At 34.6% G+C, this 24,371-nt stretch overlaps 1 protein-coding gene across 2 annotated transcripts in view; it reads left to right on the top strand.

Moving 5' to 3' along the window:
- LOC138697486 (transient receptor potential cation channel protein painless-like) overlaps positions 1-23,946 on the top strand; it is an 82,696-nt gene extending 58,750 nt beyond the window's left edge. The window contains exons 1-3 of one of the 2 annotated variants that reach the window (XM_069822781.1): positions 8,811-9,098; positions 16,260-16,797; positions 20,180-23,946. In XM_069822781.1, coding sequence (XP_069678882.1) covers positions 16,379-16,797; positions 20,180-23,354 — 3,594 coding nt within the window. In that variant the 5' untranslated portion in view covers positions 8,811-9,098; positions 16,260-16,378 and the 3' untranslated portion in view covers positions 23,355-23,946. Of the gene's footprint in view, positions 1-8,810; positions 9,099-16,259; positions 16,798-20,179 lie in introns of those variants that run through there. The other variant, XM_069822787.1, reaches the window with a different exon arrangement.
- The last annotated feature ends 425 nt before the right edge of the window (positions 23,947-24,371 follow it).

Genomic DNA, 24,371 nt, shown 5'->3' with positions numbered 1-24,371 from the left:
AAATCTGGCAACGGAATCACGGAGACAATGTAGCCAAACTTCCCAGCAATACCACGCGCATTACGAGTCGCATTTCGTACAGCGACATTAGCTCGTGCTTTCTTAAAAACCGTAATTTTAATCACTAATATTGTTGATAGTGTTATCGAGAACTATAGACAGTAGTTATTTTAAACATATCGGTGACAAACGCTGAACACGCTTTGAATCTCGCGCCACTATGTGGCAACAGAACTCAGAAAGAGAGAAACAAAACGTTGCTTCCGGTTTAGTCGGTTCATAACCTGGCTTTTAGTATATAGAGTTTAAGGATATTTAAGTTGACGAATAAGTCAGTCTGTTGATTCTAGAATAGTTTTTTTTATTATATAGATTGTCTTTATACTTTATAGTAACGAGGAAAAACTATGCAGCGGCATCTGGAATTATCTCGAAAAATTTGTGCCGGAAACTGGTCCCTTTCATATACGTACAAGCACACATTATAGATTACTGTAGTTCTATAGATTAGCTATATGTGCATAGTTTTTGGAAGTGAATGTCCATCTAAGTCCACTCGGATCTTGATTCTGTACGTTTACCCTTATGTCCTATCCATTCCAGCTTCAGTTTGCTTGCTGCAGAGATATCAGCCGACCTTGCATTGCTGAGTAACTCGCTCTGGAGTTCATATTAACAAAATCCGTCTGCCAAAATCGCTGGCTCCTACTATAACAGCCCCTAAGTTACCTTTCACGGGGCTCTATACCTGTTTTTTTTTTAAAGATGGGACATGACAGGAGCGTTGCGATCGGAAAAACAACTGAATGTCACATAGCGTGGTGGGTCTGTTGCAACGGCCTAGAATCGTTGGCCTGTTGCCATGGTAACAACGGTTGAGTTGCCAAGTTACTGTTCCCACGTGGTAAGTGCTCAATAGCTCTCTTGGCGACATTTATTATGCACACATTGTTAGCATTAGCACGTTTCGTCTTTGATTCTCTGTCGATTTTTGTATTGTTTTTTTTTACCTTAGCGTCAATTGTCAATGAATGTTTTAACGTCAGCCATCCTAACGTCAATTGCTAGCTTCCATCAGCTGGCAGCGTGGTAGTCCATATTGGCAACATAGCGCTGTAGTTCCAACCTCGGCCGCTTAACTGTCATGTCCCATCTTAAAAAAAACAGGTATAGCGTGTTTTAAGTTTATTTTCTTTCGCGTATTCAACTACAAATTATTTCAAATTCTGCGCACCGCTACCCCAATCTATTTGGCTTCTCGTTTTCAAAATTTATCCGCATATCATCAGCTAAGTACAAGATCTCATCATAACAATTTATTCATTATACCCTACCACAAGACATCTTTATATTCTTCATCTTATACAGTTTCAGTTGCTAGAAATTGGAACTCGCTTCCGAGTGATGTAAGGGGTTGTTGGACAATAACTTCATTTAGGTCAAAATTACATAAATTTTTACTTAACATATTAATTGCTGATTAATATTTGTTACTTATAATGAAATTAATATCTGTCCATTGTTATTATTATCATTAATTTCTCTAAATAGATTTACAAAACCTCTAATGGCAATTACATTAATATTCTCATTATAGAAATATATTTTAGATTTATATATATTTTTTTCTCCCTGTAACATAGTCCTAGTAAGCTTATATTAAATTAATTTTCATCATTTTACTAGCTATCCCAAATATTAAATTAATTATAATTGATTGAATTAAATTAGCTCATAAATTAAGTTACTACTTTACCTTATAGGTTTACACTGGTGGCCATAATTCTGGAAACTTTTTGTTTTTGTACTGAATTATTATAACATCTGCATTGATTCATAGATTTATACAATTGAAAATGTTACTCGTGACTGATTCGTTAATTATGGGGTTATAATAAAGGTATTATATTAAATCCTGAATATTTTAACAATAAATCATTTCTATGTGGGAAATTATGTTCTTGTCGTTTAGAAGAGTTTCTTTGATCTTTCAATGCTAATCGACAAATCTGCCTCACATCTCTTGGACTTACTTTAGGTTTTCTACCAGTCCTAAGTGTTCCATTACAAGATTTTGTGGATTTGTACTTCTGCCATACCTTCTGGATGCCAGACACTGTAGCACCATTACCAAGTTTTCTTCCAATTTCCTTGAATGTGTAGCCTTCTTCTCGAAGCGTGACTGCCCTAGAAGGTGTCCAGTCCTTTCGTGGATCCATTGTGATAAAATGATCGATAAAATTTGTTGTAAAGCAATCAGATGTTAACCTAACGAAATCTTAAGTCAGACTAATGATAGAAACACACTAATAATGTCCACATGTTATGCTAACAGTGCTCAACAATGCTTCTACCGATGAACAATAATCTTAAAATAAAAATTGGGCCAGTTTATATTACAGTAAATAATGGGAAATTATAATGAAATCTGAAATTAATATTTAGATCTTAAACGACAAGAACATAATTTCCCACATAGTAATGATTATTTATTGTTAAAATATTCAGGATTTAATATAATACCTTTATTATAACCCCATAATTAACGAAACAGTCATGAGTAACATTTTCAATTGTATAAATGTGTGAATCAATGCAGATGTTATAATAATTCTGTACAAAAACTAAAAGTTTCCAGAATTATGGCCACCAGTGTATATTTTTGTCCTTTCTTGCAAAGGAAAAGGAAGGTACCGGTATATGGTGCTTAGAAAATGTTTAGTGGTGAAATATGAAATCATCAAAATTCTGGAACCACTGATTTAAAAAATTGTAAGAATAAATTTTTATCATCATAATCTATTAATTGTATAGTTGATGACCACCAGGTTAGAGGTCAGTACAGACTTTTTAATGCAGCAGTAGTAGTAGTAGGCCTAGTAGTAGAGATATAATAGTAGGCCTAATAGTAGTAGTAACAGTAGGCCTAGTAGTAGTAGTAATAGTAGGCCTAGTAGTACCTAGTAATAGTAGTAGTAGGCCTAGTAGTAGTAGTAGTAGGCCTAGTAATAGTAGTAGTAGTAGGAGGCCTAGTAATAGTAGTAGTAATAGTAGGCCTAGTAGTAGAAGTAGTAGGCCTAGTAGCAGTAGTAGTGGTAGTAGTAGTAGGCCAAGTAGTAGTAGTAGTAATAGTAGTAGGCTAGTAGTAGTGATATTAGTAGGCCTAGTAGTAGTGGTATTAGTAGGCCTAGTAGTAGTGATATAATAGAGACCTAGTAGTAGTAGTAGTAGTAGTAGTAGTAGTAGTAGTAGTAGTAGTAGGCCTAGTAATGATGGTAATAGTAGGCCTAGTATTGGTGGTATTGGTATGCCTAGTAGGCTAGTAGTGGTGGCAAGGCAAGTTGTGGTAGTGGTGGTGGTAATAAATTGGTTGTCATCGGCTATACTTTCAACAATAAACTAGAAGTTCATACTGTACAAAACGAGAACATATTAATCCTATAGATTCAAAATCCCCTATATCCATTTTCACAAATTGAAGAATTTTGACAGTAACTGGTGACAAATAGAAAGAATTTTCAACCTTACAATGACTTTTAACAAACCTTTTTCTTTAAATTTAATAGGTTTTCGAATTCGAACTATATAATTCATTAGAATTCATTCTTAGCAAGCAATATGTGGGCATAACTAAATTATGAATAAAATGGTCTTTAGGGGGTTTTGAATCTAGAGGATTCATATATGATATCATTATTTCTGAAACAAAACAGTTTTATTCAGATGCTGTCTGAGGATTTTCTTGTGCACTTTGCTATTATAATCCATTGTAATATGATGGCACCTAACCCTTACATACATTGTTGAAATAAACCTTATAAACCTGATTAATGTGTTTCTGGAAAAAACTTTATCCAAGAAATGTTCCGAAATTCTGTAAACACATTCAAAGGAGGAACTGCATTTAGAACATTCATCCAAATATTAAGAGATGCACGCTTTCCTAGGCATCCTACAATAGTAGGCTATGTTAGAACAATATTTTGCGGTGCAGTATTTCACCATTTTCTTATTATTTCCCCTCAAGTGTACTTATATTTATTCATACTCCTCAAATAAGCATTAACTGCTTCCACTCCCTGCGAAGCATCAACTCCCTTTAATGGCGGCCAAACTGGGGTTCAATTTTGTACGAGAAACTAGCACCGTTGGTGTCTCTAGTTATATATTACAAACTCTTTGTGCATTACTCGGATTCATTTCTCTCCGCCAACGAGTTAGAAGAGAGATTATAGAGTAGTCATTGCGCAGCCATGTTTGAAGAAAATCGAAAAAGTGTCCGCCATTAAAATAAGTGCCTAAAACAAAGTGGGCGTGACGATAAGTAAGGTTGGAGTGGAGATCAAGAGCGCCCGCAGGATCCAATCTCAGTGGTAGGAAGATGAATAGAAAATTAGAGGAAGTGGATGCAAGAGGAGAGAGAAAACTGAACAGGAAAAATAGCCAGTTCTGAAATCTAAATTACCTTGCGTACGCAATTGCTGCCACTGGCTATTCTCTGTGGGCACCCTTGGTCGAGAAGCTGTCAAAACTTCGTTTGCATAAATCAATTAAACTTAAGTGGAAAAAACCTAGTGTTTCGTCAAAAATTTGACTTATGTGCTAGTAACTTAATCTAAAATAAACAACTTATGTACGCTGAATTTATAACACTCTAGCTATTTCTAGAAGGAAAGCTTAAAAGAATAACCTAAAGGACCAAAATTGTCATGTACGTACAAGAGTGCCAGCAAATAAATTGAAGGGAATGTTAATATTCGTCAGTTTCTTTAATGCGACCTGCAAGACTACCTATAAAATGAAAGAGTATGATTCGGATTATTTTATTAATTGTTTTCCCAGTCTCTACAAGTTGCATAAGTTATTATAGAATGAAAGTAGGCCCTAAATACAGTAAACAATCTTTACCTCTAAGCTTGTAACTTGAGTAAAACATGACCCAAAACCCCTTTAGATTTTTTTTGTTACAGTAGTGTATAATTATCGGAATGTGAACGTGAAGACAGCAAGCAACCAGTTGGTCTGTCTGGGCGCCACAGATGATGATGATGATGATGATGAAGATGATGATGATGATGATGATTATTATTATTATTATTATTATTATTATTATTATTATTATTATTATTATTATTATTATTATTATTATTATGTTATTTCTATTCCCTCCAATCAAAATACCAATAACAATACAGTATACCCGAGAGTTTTGCAGAATTTTGGATGCCAGTGTCGAAATACAATTTTAACATTTTATTGATATTAGGTTTTAACTGGGTTTGAAACGGAATTGTAGTGGTTTTATCCGTATTTAGCTTAAGTCCATTGCTAGTGAACCATTTTATCTTTTTTTGTTTATCGTTTGTCTTCGAAATAGGCCTACTTTTTACAAGTTAGAGCACATCGTCTTCTTATATAAGCAATAAAGACACAAGAAGTGTCGTGAACACAAAACGCTATGCTCGGAGCGACATAATTTGTCTCGTTTCATATTTATTACACACTGTTTCACCACTTTTTTTTTCAAAGGGAATCTGCAAAAAAAAAAAAAGAAAAATACTGTACACACGATATGTATGCCGGGCTTTGTTACACATTTACGCATGAAAAAAAAGCTGCTAATTAACAAAACCATGGACTTAACTTCATAAAATTTACCTGAAATATGATATATCATTGCTCTTTTTTCTTCTGCTATTGCAGTTACATGCAGCACACACGAGGCTTTTTTTTTTTTTCGTAGCTCTTATCTCCATGTACACAACGTTGTAAGTAGACGAATTTATACAACGGAAGACGCTTATTCCACTTCTGCCGTGCTTCGCGGAGGCACGGCTAAGAGCGCTGTATAACTCGTGAAAGAAACAATTACCGAAAACCAATGGTGGCGTTGCTGTCTGTTTTGACGTGTGTATGTAGCAACTCGTTGGTATGTAGGCACGCCGAGGGAGAAGAGGTGCGAGCCGATGGAAGTACTGTCTCTTCCAAGAAGATGAACAAATGAGGACATCGCTGTGGAAATAAAGAACGTAGCAAGGGAAAAATTCGAAGCTAATTAAACGCGCAACATATGTTTACGAATGAAATAATAATACCGTGCGATACAGGACACGTATTCACATGCAATGGAACAAACTAAAGTCGTAATGTAACTATCACAACGCAAGACTCATTCTATCGATGTCATTTCTCTTCCGACTGTACTCTTGAATATCATTCAAGCTATCTCGTGACCTTTCCTGTCATTCAGTTAGAGAAATTTTTGAAGCGAAGAAAGAAATTATTTTGCGCGGTAAGCTTACACCTGATCCAGACTAAAATAAAACGGTGTGTGCGTCACTTTAAAAAAGAATAATATGCAGAAAATTTTCAGAATTATTCTGTATTTTATAATATTTCCTAACGAGGACACTTAGGCTGGTATTCATAGTCGACACTTTCGATTAAAGTGTCCTTTGGAAGACGCAAAGTATCACTTTTCCGTTGCACAGTCGACACTTTGGTGCAAAGGGACACTTTGGATGAAAGTGTAGTTCCGACCACACTTTGAGCTGAAAGTGGCACTTTGTATAAAAATGGCGGACGTCTTGGAAATTGTCGAATTATTAGAACGTGCGGAAGAGATGGCACAATTAGTGGACAATGTACAAATTAGAGATAGGCCTAAAGACAATCCCGTGGAATTTTATAATGATATAGAATTAAAAAAAACGGTTCCGATTTGATAAAGAAACTTATTGAGATTGCTTATATTTTCGATGACTGGTTGACAAAAACGAATAATAGAGGTTTGCCAGTGCCTCCAATAATGCAGTTATTGACTGCAATAACTGCATTAAAATTCTATGCTATATATATGTACCATACATTAATATATATATAATATTATAGTTCAGATATTTCTGTAGTGACATTCGTATATCTATAACCTCAATTCGATGAAGTGATATGTAGGTAGATATGCCCATATAACCTATTTTTTATTATTGAAACGAATTTTTTAACTTAAATAATATTAAACTAACTTCAATCTAATGTAGGCATAACTATCTTAAATTGGCATTGAGAGACCTCACGTGCCTTCCTTCTAAGCAGATTCCATAATTATATTGGGTTTAAAATGATTTTGATTTTTGTTGACTACCTGTTTTTTTGAGATAAGATTTATCTTGATGTTGATATAATCATTACTGTTTTGATACCGGTAATATATATTTTCACGCCGGTAAGCAATACATCTACTGTCTCTAGTTCATGTGCAGTCATAACCTCACCATGAAAAGAGATCTCATACTATTAAGCCTAGGCCTATTTTGTTATGCATTGTAGAAACATTTGGCATTCAAAATATTCCTGAAGAGCAGGCAATAATGGAAACGAGAGAGAGAAAAAAAAATAATAATAGCAGTAGTAATGTGTTTATTTCATTCTTTTTTTACTTCTATTCACTATTCACAAAAAAGACAAAAATGAAAATAAAGGAACTAACACGATATATCAATGAAGGAGAAACGTATAAAACCTAACTTAATGATATAAATTTAATTATATATATATATATATATATATATATATATGCACAAAACTTAACCTACTCAATCCAACTTAACCTAACTATATAAACTAATAGAAGATATGTACAAAATGTAACCGAACTATATAAATCAGTGGAACGGTTACATACAAAATTAAACTTGGCGGCATATATCAATGAAAAAGATATGTACAGAACCTAATCTAACTATATAAATTAATGGATCAGCTATGTACTGTACAAAACCTAACCTAATTTCACCAGCAGTATCACTAACTATTTAATAAAATGCTATATATCTGAACTGACTGAAATAATCTAAACTATCGTCAACAAAAACTAGAAACTGAAATAAAACAACTTTAAATATATATTTTCTTTCTCGCGCGATCAATTAGGTTCCCAATTCACATCACAAGCATTATAATTTGTAGGTTATACGTCATTAATTTGTTATTGTTTGTTCACTTGTTTTGAAAGGCATTGTGGGACTTCTATTACCAACCAAATTGTAACTCTACACTTTGCTGGCGCAAAGTGATACTTTGTAAAGTGCACTGCTTCAATCGTCTATGAATACCACTAATATGAAAGAGCCACTTTCGTCAAAAGTGTCACTTTGCAAAGTGGTGATATAAAGTGTCGACTATGAATACCAGCCTTAGAACGATTCTGGGTTCGATGATCGGATTCCTTTACACTAGAAGACACGGGCCGCCATTTAGACTAGGTTCAAATCCTGGTTGGGTAAGTTACGTGGTTGAGGCTTTTCTGGGGTGTTCCCTCAACCCATTACGAGGAAATGCTGGGTAACTTTAGGCAATGGATCCTGGGCTGAGTTGACATTATCACCTTCATGTGACTAACACACTAGATAACCATCGCAGTTAATAAAGCGTCTTAAAATAAACTATTTAAAAACTCATCTCCACCCTTGGACATTAGCAATAGGCTATATTGGAGTAATAAAAATGATATAATTTAACATATACAGTATTATGTAATAAATGTCAATTACTAAACTAAGGAAAGTTTTAGAAGTTAAGAAGAACAGGGGAAGAACGCGTCCACCAGCGTTTCCACCCAGAGTTAAAGTTCTGGTAAGAAGAATCCAAGAAATCTGCCGGAATCGTGTGTTCAGGAGTTGGCAAGCCTAACTGAGACTTACTTCCTTAAGAATCTGGAACGCTAACCGTACAGTGTACGCACATTAATCTCGCTTTCCCACATCCTGATAACACCGTTATCTATACTTATCCACATCAAAACCGAAGAAATCCACAGTCATTGCCTGGGGTCAAGTCTGGACGCAGTACTCTGCGTACTGTCGAAATGGAATGGTTCCATAAAACAACGCAATCAGTTGCAACTTCCTGACCTCTATAATACACTGTAGCGACGTCATCGCAGTTTCCACGAGATTCAGTGACGTAGGCTTCTCGGCTATTCCGTTATTTATACTTACTGTGGACTCACAAACCAAGCACAATCCCGACATCAGTTCGACAGATATCAAGGAAGAGACGAGTGTTTCTTTAACAGCGGATTTTGTCTGATCCACGTGGTAAGTGAATACTGAATACGACTTGTTTCTTAGTCATCCGTCGAATTTTATTTTCGCACTGGGCAATTGACAATGTCATACCTAGGAACCGTACTTCGTTCCACAAGGCTACAAGATTAAGTATTACTAGAGTGTTAAATTGAACGACGCGCGTGCATCTAGCAAGCAAAGTACTTGACTGCTTGCTCACGCCAGGGGTGTACACAAGAGGGGTTACCGAGTTCGAACCCTTCCCTCCCTCTTCAACTTAAAAAACGGCATATTTAGATTTGAGTATTTTTTTTTTTCATAATCGTTCTCCCTTCTCTAAGTGTTCACTGTCAGGGTAACAAAATCTACATCGACATAAGGCATAGTCCTCCTACCCTTCCTTCGTGCCAGTTTTATTCTTCATCCTTGGTGAGTTCCGTGTTACATTATTGTGTATTAGATTTATTTCAATATATTTTATTTTTTTTCCATGGATTTTCCTGTTATATAAAGTAAAGTGTCTTGCTTATCATTAGAACCCGGATGTTTAGGCATTTATAACAGTTAAAAAAGGCAGGCAAAATAGGCAATAAAAACGCAAAAAAAAGGCACAATAATCTTTGAAAAATGCATTATAAATTTTAAAAAGGCATAATATATTTTATGCAATAAATTTAAATTATATCAACATAACTCACATATTTACTTCGTAGATGACACATGCTGACTTACAAAATACTTTTTTTTCGTGATTAACTGTCTTTTCACAAACCTCACATAACAAAACTGTTCCAGCGGTCGAAAACACATGGGCACCAAATTCACTAACGTAAGCATGAAGTTTACTTTTCAATGGTTTACTGAATTTAGGCATTCTAGCTAACCAATCTTATACCTTCTCTCACCCGACAATAACTGACTGTTCCTCACTCAAATTTCTTTCTCCTACAATAATAAACGCGTATAGCACAGAATTGTAACAGTAAGATTTGAAAATATGAAAGCAAATAATTGGAAATGCTACGTGACAAATTCACCTGCGGGTTCCTTAAAAGTCATTTGTACGTAAGTAAGACTATCGTCGGTCTTTATTTTTTATATAAAAATTTTCTTTCAATATGTTAATTATTCCATTGGTGCAAATTATCTTCTTTATTACAAAATTGTAACCGTTTACTTTAACTCTTAGAATTACATGTAATGAAACACGTCTACATTTGCACTTATTATTATTATTATTATTATTATTATTATTATTAGGGCTTATTCCATTGTTTTTGTTTTGTTATGGCCTTAATTCTGCCAGTAAAAATAAAACAATTAAATAAAAGAATAAATAATTTAAATTGTAGGAAAAGGCATCGTGGTATCATCTTTATCACTATAATGCGTTATAAATAATGTATGAGATATAGTTTTCAATCATAAATAGAACGTGAACTGCATCACAAACAAGATGCAAGTATTCCCTGATAGTACCTGTGCCATGCGCCAAACATGACGTCACGTTAATATAGTCTATGAATTACTAGCCATATCTCCGTAAGCCCTGGGCGAGAATACGGTTCCCAGTCGTAACAAAATGACTAAATACATTGTATAAAAAGAAAGAAAAATAAATGTCACATAGGCTACGTTATAGGCCTACGCGTTTCTTAACAATTCAGTTTGTTTATCGTGGTTCGGATAATACATGTACCGTTTAAAGTTTTTTTTTTTAGCTATTTAGTTGATTAATTTAATTTAAATTATATAATTTTATATACAGCGAGATGAAAAGAAATGATTATTTGTATTCGGGATTGCACACAAAAGAAATTGTCTCTAATCCTAATATTAAAAGATATTTCACTTTATTTATTAATTACATAATTTAAGGAGATATACAGGGTGTTAAAAAGCATCCAATATTTTAGGAGGTGATAGTATGCATCAAAACAAAAAAAAAGTAATGCCTAATAAACATGAGTCCTACAACACATACTTTCTGAGATCTGAACGCTTGTTCATAGGAAGTGCTCAATGTGACATCCATTCACGGCAATGCATTTCTCTGTCCTACAATACAGCAGATTACAGATAATCATACGGTAGTTGACACCCCTGGCGTGGAATAATGATACGTCGCAAGGAATACTGAAAACAAAAGTTTGGTTGCAGATATAAGCGGGGTTCAGCAGAGATGATGTGAATTTTCGTAATCAGCATGCGTAGACTGATGAAAATCCCCATGCAGTTGAAGAAACAAAGCATCAGCACCGATTCTCAATCAACTTATAGGCAGGCGTTCTTGGTGATAGATTAATAGGGCTATACGTAATAGCACAGAGATTAACTGGGGATCGCTATCAGGACTTTCTTATTAACGTATTAAAACAAATTTCAAAGAGTGCGTGATTTCTTACGCCGAGAGGAAGAGGAATCCATTGCCATGAATGGACGTCACACTGAGCACCTCTTATAACAAGTGTTCAGATCTCAGAAAGTATGTGTTGTAGGACATTATTTTCTTCTTTTGATTCATACTAGCACCTCCTAAAATATTGGACACTTTTTTTAACACTCTGTATAATGGTAGAGTCTAGTAATCCGGATTTGAATATCGGCAGGTTGAAGTGGAATTTGTGGTGAACAAAGACGGAGATTGATGGGAGTTTTTCGCGGAAATCTGAAAATCGATTTTTTTTAAGTGATTTACAATATGAAAGTAAAGACTGAGTAAAAGAGAGTGTAGAAATCGTTTCGAGCGACAGTTCTCCGGCAGCAAATTCAGCTGTTCCGTGTTGGATTTCCGAACTGCTATTGACACAACGAAGATGGGTGTCTGGTGCGAAGACCAGGTGCCAACATTCTTAGGCTAGTACGGTGAGGATTCAAATACACTGCAGGCACATAGCATGTGGTTGGTTTTTCTCAGAAAAATAGTCCTATTCTCACACTATCTCCTAAACCTATTTATTCTGTAAACTATGAATACTTATGTATTTTATCTTATCATGTGGACGATAACGTTATCGGTAGGAGTGCTGCCAGTAATATTTTAGCTGGAAACCCTTTATCAGGCATATGACTGCAATTTTACAGTCTCTGAATAAGTCAGTATGAATTAAGAATCCAGGTCTGGTGCACCGTTAAACGAACGAGTGTAGGGTGAGCTTTTTATGTCGGAGACCGGAGTTTAAATTCCAGCGAGTTCAAGTACAATTTTTAGTGAACAAAACCGGCCTTCATAGCAGACATTCGCGAGATACTACTGTTTTCATTTGCCACCCGGTATCGCTCCATTTTTTCAATAATCATCGTCATCGCCGTCATTATTATCATCATTAGACCTCGTATGTTTAGGCTAGTTTAACGTAGGCTGAAATATATGTTCTTCAAAGCGCCTGGCTTTAGGCAATATCATCGCTCCAGACTTTCTCATGTTGCATACATTTAGGGGTTTTTACATAAAAATGTTGCAACCTATCCTATTTGAATCTAAAAACCCGAGGTCTAATCATCATTGTCATGGTCTAATTACACATAAGAGTTCGTTTGCAAGAGATTGTGAGAAAAATGGCGGTCATATTGAACACGTTATTCCTTAGGAAACATTTCACAGCCTATAATGATGAATTCTTTTCCGTTTCTGTACTACTTTATTACAAATAAATATGTGTTATGTGTAAAAGAAATGGTATGACATTTCGTGCGCCAGCCTAAGATTTACTTTTCATGGCGCACCTCGGCAAAAGTGGTTACAATTCTGTGGTTTCAAGGCAAAAGGCGGTGTCAATTTTTAGCGAAAATGAGATTTTGCGACAATGTTGTGCATTTTTATTTTTAATTTAATATTTTACGAAGCTTTATCAACTGCTGTGGTTATCTAGGGTCTAACATATAAAAGTGATAATGCCAGCGAAATGAGTCCAGAGTCCAGGGCCGAAAATTACCCAGTATTTGCTCTTAACGGGTTGATGGAAAAACCTGGAAAAAAAACCTCAACCAGATAACTTGTCCCAACCAGGATTTGAAACCGGGGCCTCTCGTTTTACGGACAGACATGCTAACCGTTACTCCACAGCGGTGGACTTTGTGCATCTTAAATGTGGCAAAAGATGACATGCATATTTCGGTCACTTTTCTCTCTAACTCGTTATTACGAAACGTCATATTATTGTGATTCTGTACAGTCGTTCAAACTTTTAATTCTCTCTCCTCAAAACTGCAACTAATGACATCACCTTTCGCCTTGGAACCGCAGAATTTTTCCGTGCTACTCCTGAATAGGGAAACTTCGCTTAGCAATCAGTTCCCGCCGTTAAAAAAAAATAAAGTAAAAACGTATAGGCTAATTGAAATGGTCAGAAATAACATTCGACTATCTTTTGAGTACGCATACGTTCCCTTTCATGGACAAGATTTTAACTACTAATTTCACATTCCCTCAAAATTGTCGCCCTTCTCAATGCCAATCAATTGAGCAAGCATAGATAAAGACAGTTGGTTCGAATACTCACTGAAAAAGAATTTTCTCATGAAATTTCTTCCAGTGTATGGGACCGGTGCCCACTCAAAATCCTGATGAATTTGGGAAGCTACGATAGATAGTGAAATCTGGTTACGAACACTAGTTATAACGGCTGGGGGGTTCATCGTGCTGACCGCTCGATACTTCCGTACTAGTTGCATGATCGTTCACCTCTGCTGATACATGTGGACGTGAGTCCAGCAGTCAGCTCATCGGCATTAGCCCTTCATGGGCTATGGCGCCACGGATTATTATAAATAAAGAGAGGCTGCAAAAAAAATTAGTTGACTTCAAATAGATTAGAGATTTAATGGTGATATACAATAACGGTCCTATTAATAAAATCTCCCTATACAGACGTTTAACTGTCTTATACTTATATAATGAGTAGCTCGTTTATAAGTCGTGTGTAAATTCCTTACTAATAATCAATACATACGTCGTGAATAACAGTATAACTGTTACACAGCTACGTCATAGTTTCGTCATTACTTCATTACGAAAGGTAATAGAATATCTGAGGTTCTCTATTGCATCCGGTAGAGCGCTCTAGTGTGCCATGTTAAGTATCGATAGTAACACCACTGCCACCTGGTGAGTGAAATTCTAACTACTTACTCAAGTGGAAGCTTTTGATGGTTAGGCTCTAGACTCAAGTCAAATAATATAAGCTACAGCAATATTATTCTAATTATTCTGTGCTCTTTGGTTTGTTCTTCTGTGGTTACAAGAATGACAATCGATACGAACAGCTGTTAGAGGGGAGGCCATTTTTTTTCTATAGCCTATACAACGCTTAAACAAGGGGTTTCGTGTACATAGCTACTCCAAAGCAATTCCCATTGTATAGTTACAGACTGTTTATACATCCATCGCTTATGCATGGTTTATTAGCCGCAGTGGCGTATACTGGTTAAAGGGTTTGGGCTACCGCTGACCCTATTATTACACAAAATATATCTAACAATTACTTTAATTTTAATTACTATGGTAAAACTAATAATACAAAATTATTACATTATGTTATATTATAAACTTTTTCTTTTGTAATTTCCTTGGGCTACCGCCGGTAGCCCCGGTAGCCCGCAAAATACGCCCTGATTATTAGTAACGTTTTCTGTCTCAGCTCTGCTTAAGTCTCGTATAAAAACTATACACGGTTTATTAGTAAGACTGTAAATCGATATACGACATTTAAAACAGTCCACTTTTACATTACGTGGAATATTATTTGCCCAGTATTGCAAGAAAACGTAGTACCTATAAAATTTGAGGCAAAGATGGCTTTAATATTATTAATTTGCAAGAGAAAATAAACAAATATCTAATTGACTTTCACTTACAAATCACACAACTTCACAATTAATCAATAAAAGTCGTGACACACACAAGTCTGAAGGCAATTCCTACACAGACTGATAACGATAAAAGTACTCGTGGAAAATATGCGAAGTAGCCGCAGCAGTAGTGAAAATGAGAACCGGGCAGGAAATAGTGTGTACGTACATAGGCCTATAGCTCACATAATTCTTCCTGCATTGACATGCGTCCTCCGATCGGTAGAATGGACGTAAGTAGTCTTATTCTATTTTTCTGCTACATTTTCTTTTAATTTTCGGGCTGTATTATTATAATGATGGATTGGTGTCCAATGTTAGCAGAACGACTGTGTTTCTTGAAGGACTGTACAGTCACTTTTCCTCGTTTCTTATCGCTACTGCAGCTTCTGCAACTATAGGCCTCGCGGAAGAGAGCCGAATGATAACGCTCTGCTTCCTTTCTTAGGGATGAAAGTTAATATGGTCCAGTAGTATGTTAACCCAAGGGATATTCAAAAACATAAACTAATATCAGGCAGTTGTTCTGTTTTATCAAAACTAAAGGAGAGATACGTTTAGATTGCTATAACAAAACTATCTAGGCTCGCACCATGGGTCCTAAAGTGAAGGAAGGAGAAACATATAGGCTAAATCGGTGGCACTACCTATAATAGTATGTACTGATTATTCTGACTCGATAAAAATGTAAATAAACCCACGCAAGCATTATAAAAAAAATGTACATACTGTACAATCATTTGAAAAACATATGCAGCAGAACTTTAAAAATGGTGTCACAGTTGCTGACAAAACCATAAATGGATATTCAATATTATTCAATGTATTTTTCACATATCTAACAGTATTTTAAAGAAAAACTATTAAGTTACTAACAAATGCAATCAAAGTTAATTGTCATTTAAAAATCCTGTGCAACAGAGCTTTAAACATGGTGTCACAACAGCTGATCAGGCTGTAAATTCGCATTAAATTTTATGTATTCACATATTAAAGAGTATTTTAAAGGAAAAAATTGAGAATTTACTGATTTTTCACCATATTTAACCATCACAGTGCAATTTATGAATGAGATCGAATGGCATTCTTTTGTGTACAACTGAGCAAGTGGAAGCTTACGTCCTATTAGGGTGCAAAACAAATGCCTTCATTTATATGTACCCTTTGAATTATAATGAAATATAATAATTTATAAACAAAAATATTATTCATAACATTTTGATGAAAGTGAATTGCTGTGATACGCAGAAAATGTATAGAGACAAAGTAAGTGTCATCTTCATTTTTATTAAAATCAGTCTATACTATGCTATATTTTGTTGTTTTTTTGTTTTGTTTCAGAAATTGTTTCAGCAATAGCTGATCAAGATTGAGAACAATACGCTACACTACTTAACACCGGCATTGCAGAACTATAATAGTCACAATTAAAACAACAAATTCCGTGTAATTCTAACATCATGGAAGAACAAGAAAGTACCACCCCCACAGGCAAACAGAATTCAGAAGATCTACAAGAACAGCTTCTTGAGTCATTATTGGCTCGAGATATTTCCAAATTCTCTGAACTTTTAAAGAATCCAAATGTAAATCTCGTTCACAAATATGGACCACCTCATTGGTCTTCCTGTCTCGAAATAGCCTGTCGGAAAGCTGAATGTGAAGAGTTTGTTAGAGCTTTACTTGTGTCTGGTGTTAAACCGAATATTAACGCCATTGTACCGGAACCAATACACTATGCTGCATCAAAAGGAAATGACAAGACACTCAAAGTTCTTCTATTGGATAAGAGGACCAAATTAAATGCTGTAGACAGTTATGGAAGAACAGCCCTTCATCTTGCTGCAAAGAATTTTGGTCAAGGAGAAAATTCAGCCAGGTATAAACAAATAATTGATATGTGTTTTTTTAGTTAATAATATATATGGAATGGAAGTGATACAACTGTGCAGGTTGAAGTGAGCATTACAATATATTACAATAAATCGAAAACCATTATGCGTTTTGTAATTAAGTGCATGGTTAATTACAAAATTAGATTGAAAGTCTGCGTCGTTTGGCAATAGATCATCGCTGACTCACGAACGAAAGCACACACGCACTCGGTTTGAACGGCTGAGTTCCGTCCCTTAGCCACTACAGTAAGGATGCCAGACTTCCTAATGACAGGAAATAATGGTACATGTTAATCTTTTATTTCATTTGCAAAAATAAAAAAGCCGTCCATATTATTGAAAAACTGCAAAGGGATAAATCATTCCTTATCAGTTTATTTCACAATAATAATAAAAATCAGATTCGTACGGATAATACTTAATGGGTAAAACAATGTTAATATTTAAGAGAAGATTTTTTTCTGAGAAAATTATTCGTATGGGACTAATATGATTTTAGAATTTTCTTTGTTGTACTGTATCCAAGGAATATAATCTGTTAAAATCTGCACAGTTACTACTTCCGCTCTGTATGTGCATTTGTTTCAGATATGCATCTTTTTGTCTTACTAACTGTATACTAACTTGTGCAGTATAATATATTCCTTAAAATCTTTTTAGCAAGGGATGTTAGCTTTCAATTCCTTTCTTCAAGTTCTATTTTGAACAGATGCTAAAGAGACTATATGTCATTTTATACTATGCGACATACCTGAAATTTCAATATTTCAAAAAAAGCAAAGATTGCACGAAATTGAAAAAAAAAACATTAATTTAAAATATGCTTAAGAAAACTAAACAATGTAAAAACATTAAGTATTTCACTATAATCATAAACGTATGTTGGGATAGGGCCTTTGACCTGTTCCCTTATGGCTCTTAAAGGTGTACTTAGTTTCTCCATCTTTGTTTTGGTCGCTCTATGTCTCTTTTCCTACAATTCTAGATGTTACTACCATGATAATTTTAGTATGGGATTTGGTTTCATTCTTTCTAGGTGCCCAACTCACTTTTTCTAGCAAAATGATATAAAGTTGTATATTTTCTACAATAGCCTATTTTTCACTTTAAGGTTTTCTGTAATGTATGGATATCGTTGATTATGCATCACAGTATAAGTCCCAATAGTTGTCTCAAAAATCCCATCTGTGCTACCTCTAGTTTTTGCTTATCCCTTTCATTCAACAACCAAATTTCACTGTCATAAAAGAGTCGATTTTGTTATAACATTACGAAGAAATGTTTTTTTTTTCGGTTAGCATTTGGTTTATGGTTTAAATATTGCGTTTATTTTTATGTATTGCTGGAATTTTATGATTATTTCCTTTTCGTCATTTGATATTAGATTTCTCAGATATATGAATTCTGATATTTATTTTCCATTTAATCTGTCATGATGATTATCTGATTATCTTTTCCACATAATCTCATTGATCTTATCTGTGAGGCTTAAATTTTCTTTCAATTCAGTAACCGCTATCTGTAGTTCATCTGCATATTTTGCAATTGTAGGTAATCTGATCATCTGCATATAGATATGATTGTATTCTGTTCCTTCTGTTTAATTACATTCCACTGGTTGCTGATTATTCCCACCTTTCATAATTTTGTATATGTGAATATTGAAGACGTCTAATGACAGCCTACGTCCCTGCCTTACACCTTTATTATTAAGTAAAATTGTTGTCCATCGGGGCATTTTATGGAGAGCTTTGTATGATTGTATAAAGTTTGGATTGCTTTCCTGAAATGTACTTTCTTGCTAAAGATTGTGCCAAAGTTGTTTTCAGTTGAAATTATCGTTTGAAAATTAAGTAATTATATTCATTACATATAATTGAAAACTTTATAAAATTAATTTTAATTTGCATTACAAAAATAAAATAGACCTGTTAAGTCCATACGAAGGTGATCAGAACAGTGGAAATAAAACAGAGTAATATGTCTACTTTACTAACGAACTACTGATGAAATGTAGATACCGCTGTAACATCAGGTTACATTTCTAGGTGAGCTCCTCTGTTGTGTTTGGCAATATATATGTTGTAGTCTAGAATGTATAATTATTCGTTTATCTTTAGGAAATATAATTCTGTAGTTTGCCACAATTTATTTGACACATTACAATGTAAAATTGGGTCATATATTCTATAATTATTTCATAAATCAACTTTAAAACATGCTATATGTTGCAACTATATAACGTCTTATCTAAATAAATGTATGTTTAGTAAATCAGGTCGGTTTATTGCTACTATGGATATAGATAGGCCTATAGTAGAAATGTTTACTTAAATAAGCTTCAGGAGATAAACTGTAGCAAATTTATACCGCATTTCGTACAATTACTTATTATTAAAAAAGAAAGTCATATCTAGACTAACATAGACGTTGCGAATGAATTTGTCGCCATCTACGGATCACCAGAAGTGGCCTTTGAGATGGATGGGTAAGAAGAAGAACAAATTCTAAATAATCAATAGTCAAATGATCTTCACAACATACTTTGTAAGATGAACACTCACCACAATTTTCTGTTTTTTTCTGGAACCAACGTAATAATTTCCTACATTTACACATAAACATAAAAATATTTCATTCTATAGCCCAATTCGATACTTATAAATAAATTGTATCACATCAAACAAATCGCTAGAAAATTCTTCACGTTTGACACTAAATTTACCACACCATCTAACAACTTCCAGTTTTCTCTTCAACTTTAGAGAGTGTAGGCTAATATTCAAGTCTGGGTTTCACAAAAATCAGAAATCTGATTCAAAATCGTAAATAGAATAATTATTACTCTAAGATTCAAATAATTCAACAGCAGAAACAAAATCATTACGTTGTTCCAAAGTAGCAAAACGAAACAATTTTACTTTCCATTTTACCTTCGCAATCATTCTGCAATATTGTTTGTCACTTCCCAGTTTATTAGTCCAAACTTTGGTTAACATTTCATTCAGTCAATGGTTACCAGCTAACAATTACGTATTATAATAACGGTATAATTTTTACCACTGCTTAATGTTACTTTCTTTGAGGAACGAATAGTGAACCGTACTTCAAATCTGAAGCAGGCAAGACCACATGCTGATACACTTCATGAGTGGGGAAATGGTTAAATGGAACATTTCATTATATGCATAGAGTTTTTATGTTAATTATAGTAAACCGAATTCTGACGTCACCGTAGTACTTAATAAATCATTATTAACTTTAGACACATAGGATGTATTTCAAATATGGCAATGAAAATAGGACTATGAAGCTTTCAAATTTAAAGCTAAAGAAAATAATTCTAATGTAAACAATGTTTTCCAGGTACGAACGTTGCATTGCGCTACTGATGTCCCGGTCAGAGATGGATGTGAACAGACCCAACAAGAAAGGATGCACCGCCATCTATGAAGCTGCAAGCTACGGAGGACGTGACGCAGTTTTAGCTATGCTTAAACATGGATCCCATGTCTTAGACTTGGATTCTGCTAGAGGAATTGGCAGATCAGCGCGTGAAGTCATCTTAGAACGCTACCCTGATCTGAATACCATTCTTCCACCGCCAAAGCTTGAGCAGCTTCAATCCAATTCCTACACTCAACTTCTAGCAGCTTTTCAACATCGTCAACTGAATGTCTTCCGTGATCTTTTGTGTCAAGTGGACATGTATGGTAACGCACGTATTGATCCCAATAACTGGTACAGTAAACCTTACAATGCAACTTGCCTCGAAATGGCGTGCAAAGAAATTGGTTGCGAGGAATTTGTAAATGCTTTGCTTCTAGCAGGAGCAGATCCAAATACAGTTAATATTATAACGCATAAATCGCCCATTCATTTAGCTGTAGAGGCAGGCAATCATGAGGCCATGAAAATTCTATTACAGGATAGAAGAACAAATATTAACATGGTAGATGATTCTGGGAAAACTGCTTTACATATAGCTGTGGAAATTCACAAAAGAAGCGATGACGAAGATGACAGAAGATCCCTGGAGTGTATTTCTCTTCTATTACATCAAGAAAATATAGATGTAAATAAAGTTGACAAGAACGGTTACACAGCAATCCAAATAGCAGCGCTTAAGAAAAATCCTGAGGCACTAAGGATAATACTAGAACATGATGGTCATGAATTAGACTTGGACAGTCTGCAAGGAGTAGAACAAAAGTCAACACGTGATATTATTACAGAGAAGTTTCCATACCTGAAGAAACTTCTTCCACAGAAGAGTTTTTTAGAAGATCGTGAAAGCACTCTTCGTGAAACTTTATTTCAGCATTTACACAGAAGACAGACGGATGAATTTATTCAAATGTTTAAGGAAAATGTAAACAAATGCAACACTCTTGCATTACAAGAAATGAATGACGGTTATTATACACTTTTACAATATGCTAGCAATCACGGGTTGAAAGATGTGGTTAAGGTGTTATTGGAATTCAAAGCAGATCCAAATGCTACTACTGATTACGATAAAAGACCACCGGTAATACTTGCGTGCTTGAGACAGAATAAAGATATTTTAAAATCTTTTCTTCAATTACACCCTGAGTCAAAATTCAACATTAATGCACCAGATGCTAGAGGTAATACAGCTCTGCATTATGCAGCACACAATGAAGATCTTGACAGTGTTGTCGCACTTTTAAGTCACGGAGCAGATATTAAACTCCGAAACGTTTTTGATCAAACACCACTGCCAGTATCAGCTGTGGAAACTCTCCTTAATTACTCCCTGAAGACCAGTCATCATTTCCCAGACGATGAAGACTACGAGCTAATATTTAATTACAGCTTCTTGTTGGCACATACGAGACAGGATAATCTGGGAAAATCGACATCTCAAGAGGATGCAGTTCCTTTAGTTACTAATCAGGATGAAGAATCTATCGACAGCAATCACGAAATGCAAGTTCTTACACCTGAAATGGACCTACTGTATCATTTTAGTCAATCTGCAGAGCATAGGAAATTACTTACACATCCAATTGTTACGAGCTTCCTGCATCTCAAGTGGTTTAGAATTAGAGCAACATATTTCACAAGCATAGTTCTGTATGTTTTATTCTTAATTTTATTAAATATATACATTTTCATGGACTATGGACTACCGAGTTATACAAATAGTGATTTAAATGCTAAACTACAAAACGTTTCAACAGAAGCAGATACGATAGAAGAAGATCAAGAAACACATTTGGAAAGATTTAGGACAACGTACGGGAATCTTATTTGGATTCTACTACTCCTTATCCTATTCTGTCACACCTTAAGGGAACTCTTCAAATTTGTCATGTCTCCTTCGAGATATCTCCTCACACTGGACACGATGCTAGACATTGCATTAGTCTTCATTACTGCAATAGTGTTGTTCAAATCGTGGGATGAAGACGAGAACAGAAGATTGTTTACAGCATTTTCACTGTTTCTGTCATGGATTGAACTGGCATTGCTAATTGGGCGACTTCCCCAACTATCTAAAAACATTGAAATGATGAAATCTGTTGCATTATACTATTGTTACATTTTCTTATCGTATGCCTTTTTCATCATAGCATTTGCAGTTAGTTTCTATATACTCTACCACGACAATGTGACACCAGATAATAATAATCATAATTTTCATACACTCCGATCATCACTGTCACAAACAATTATGCTGATGGCTGATGGTTCTTATATGTCATCCATTTCAACTGTTGGATACAGCACAATCATGTTCCTATTGTTTGTATTCTTAATTAGTCTAGTTATGCTCAACATTCTGATAGGGATAGGTGTGAATATTGTCAAAAACGCCCAAGACAATGCTGAAATGCTGTGCGTGGTTTCGAAAATCACGTTACTCTACGAGATTGAGAGTACACTCATATACTGGAATAGATTCATGGAAAAGATTTGCAAACTGACCTGTGTATCGAAAATGGCTTCTTATTTGAACAATGCGCTAAAGAAGGCAATATTATTTCCAAATATAAGTCCCTCAGAAAAGCAGGTAAGTGTTCTGCTCAACATAAACTCCAAAATAGTCTTTCCAAATAAAAATTATGCCACTAATTACAGAATGGACTTGAAAACGCTTAACGCAGCAATAAGTATTATCAGTGAGCAAAAGGAAATATCAGATGTTGAGCAGATAAATAAACATCTACAACAAACACACAATGAAAGTTTGCAAAAAATTGCTGACAACAGTAACAACATTGATAAAATGCAAAACAAGTTTCATGAAAGCCATAAAAAACTTGAGATAGTTGAAGAAAGTATAAAAAATTTTCAAAATAAGATGGATAATAACCATAGGAGCCTAGAAAAGATCATTAAGAAATTTACAGATTTGAGTGAGTTGCAGTTCACTCACTCTCAGAAATCTCTAAAAGAAAAATTTGATAAATATGATGAGAAATTTGAGTGGGTTGAAGAGTCACAAAAACGTACCACAGATCTGTTGACTCAAATATTGGAAACACTGAATAATTCAAAATCTGATTTATAACAATGAATAACATAATAGAACCAAGAATGCTTATCGTTAGGCCTTACCATTTGAAATAAATCTTTCAAAGCTCTCTCCAAATCTCTTCTTTCTTTAGTTTGGAAAAGGCATATTTATAGCTAGGAATTCTTTTAAACAAACTAAGAGACGCGATATTGAGTTATGAATGACAAAGTAACCTGAAGGCCATCAGTCTTACAACATTTACAAGATCTTAAATCATCACTGCCATGAACATACAGAACACATTAACTATAATTAGATAACTAAGAATTAGTTCATATTTATTGTTCCTACATTAACAGTATTGTATAGTTCGCATAGGAGTAATTATTATTTATTATTGTACTGTATTGTATTTTATTGTATTGTACTGTATTGTATTTGTTAATGTGCCATATTATATTGTTAAATAATATTTCATATTGAAATTCTCATGATTGTCATTTTACGTATGAACTGTAGTAGGCCTACTATTATTAATTTTACTATCATCGTATTTATTAATTCATTTGTCTATAAATAGCATATTTCATATTTTATATCACTGAATGGAAAACAATCATTAAATTACTTTTACTTCCAAGAATCATTGTGGTTTATTTTCAATCTATGCCAAGCAACCCAACTGCGAGAAGTTCTCCTTAAATACAGCAACATATCTCATTTTTTGTTATTATTTTCGGCCTTAATTTTGATATATTTCTTTATTTTTCGAATAGGTGTGTATTTAATTATTTATGTGAGTGAGTGAGTGAGTGAGTGAGTGAGTGAGTGAGTGAGTGAGTGAGTGAGTGAGTGAGTGAGTGAGTGAGTGAGTGAGTGAGTGAGTGAGAGAGCGAGCAAGAATCAGAGACAAAAATGACTGAGATTTAATTCTCCTAGGAAAACGGATGGTGGTAAAACGTAATCTATGAAGATCTATGGTTTAGCAGCTTTTCAACAGCAATCAATAACAATGAATTACAAATTCTAATGACTAATGCATAGACCACGAAACTTTATGCACAAAACAGC

This window comes from Periplaneta americana, chromosome 1 (genome assembly GCF_040183065.1).
Source record: "Periplaneta americana isolate PAMFEO1 chromosome 1, P.americana_PAMFEO1_priV1, whole genome shotgun sequence".
Taxonomy (NCBI): domain Eukaryota; kingdom Metazoa; phylum Arthropoda; class Insecta; order Blattodea; family Blattidae; genus Periplaneta; species Periplaneta americana.
Note: the sequence above shows the minus strand (reverse complement) of the source record. Positions and strands in the feature narration are given on the sequence as shown.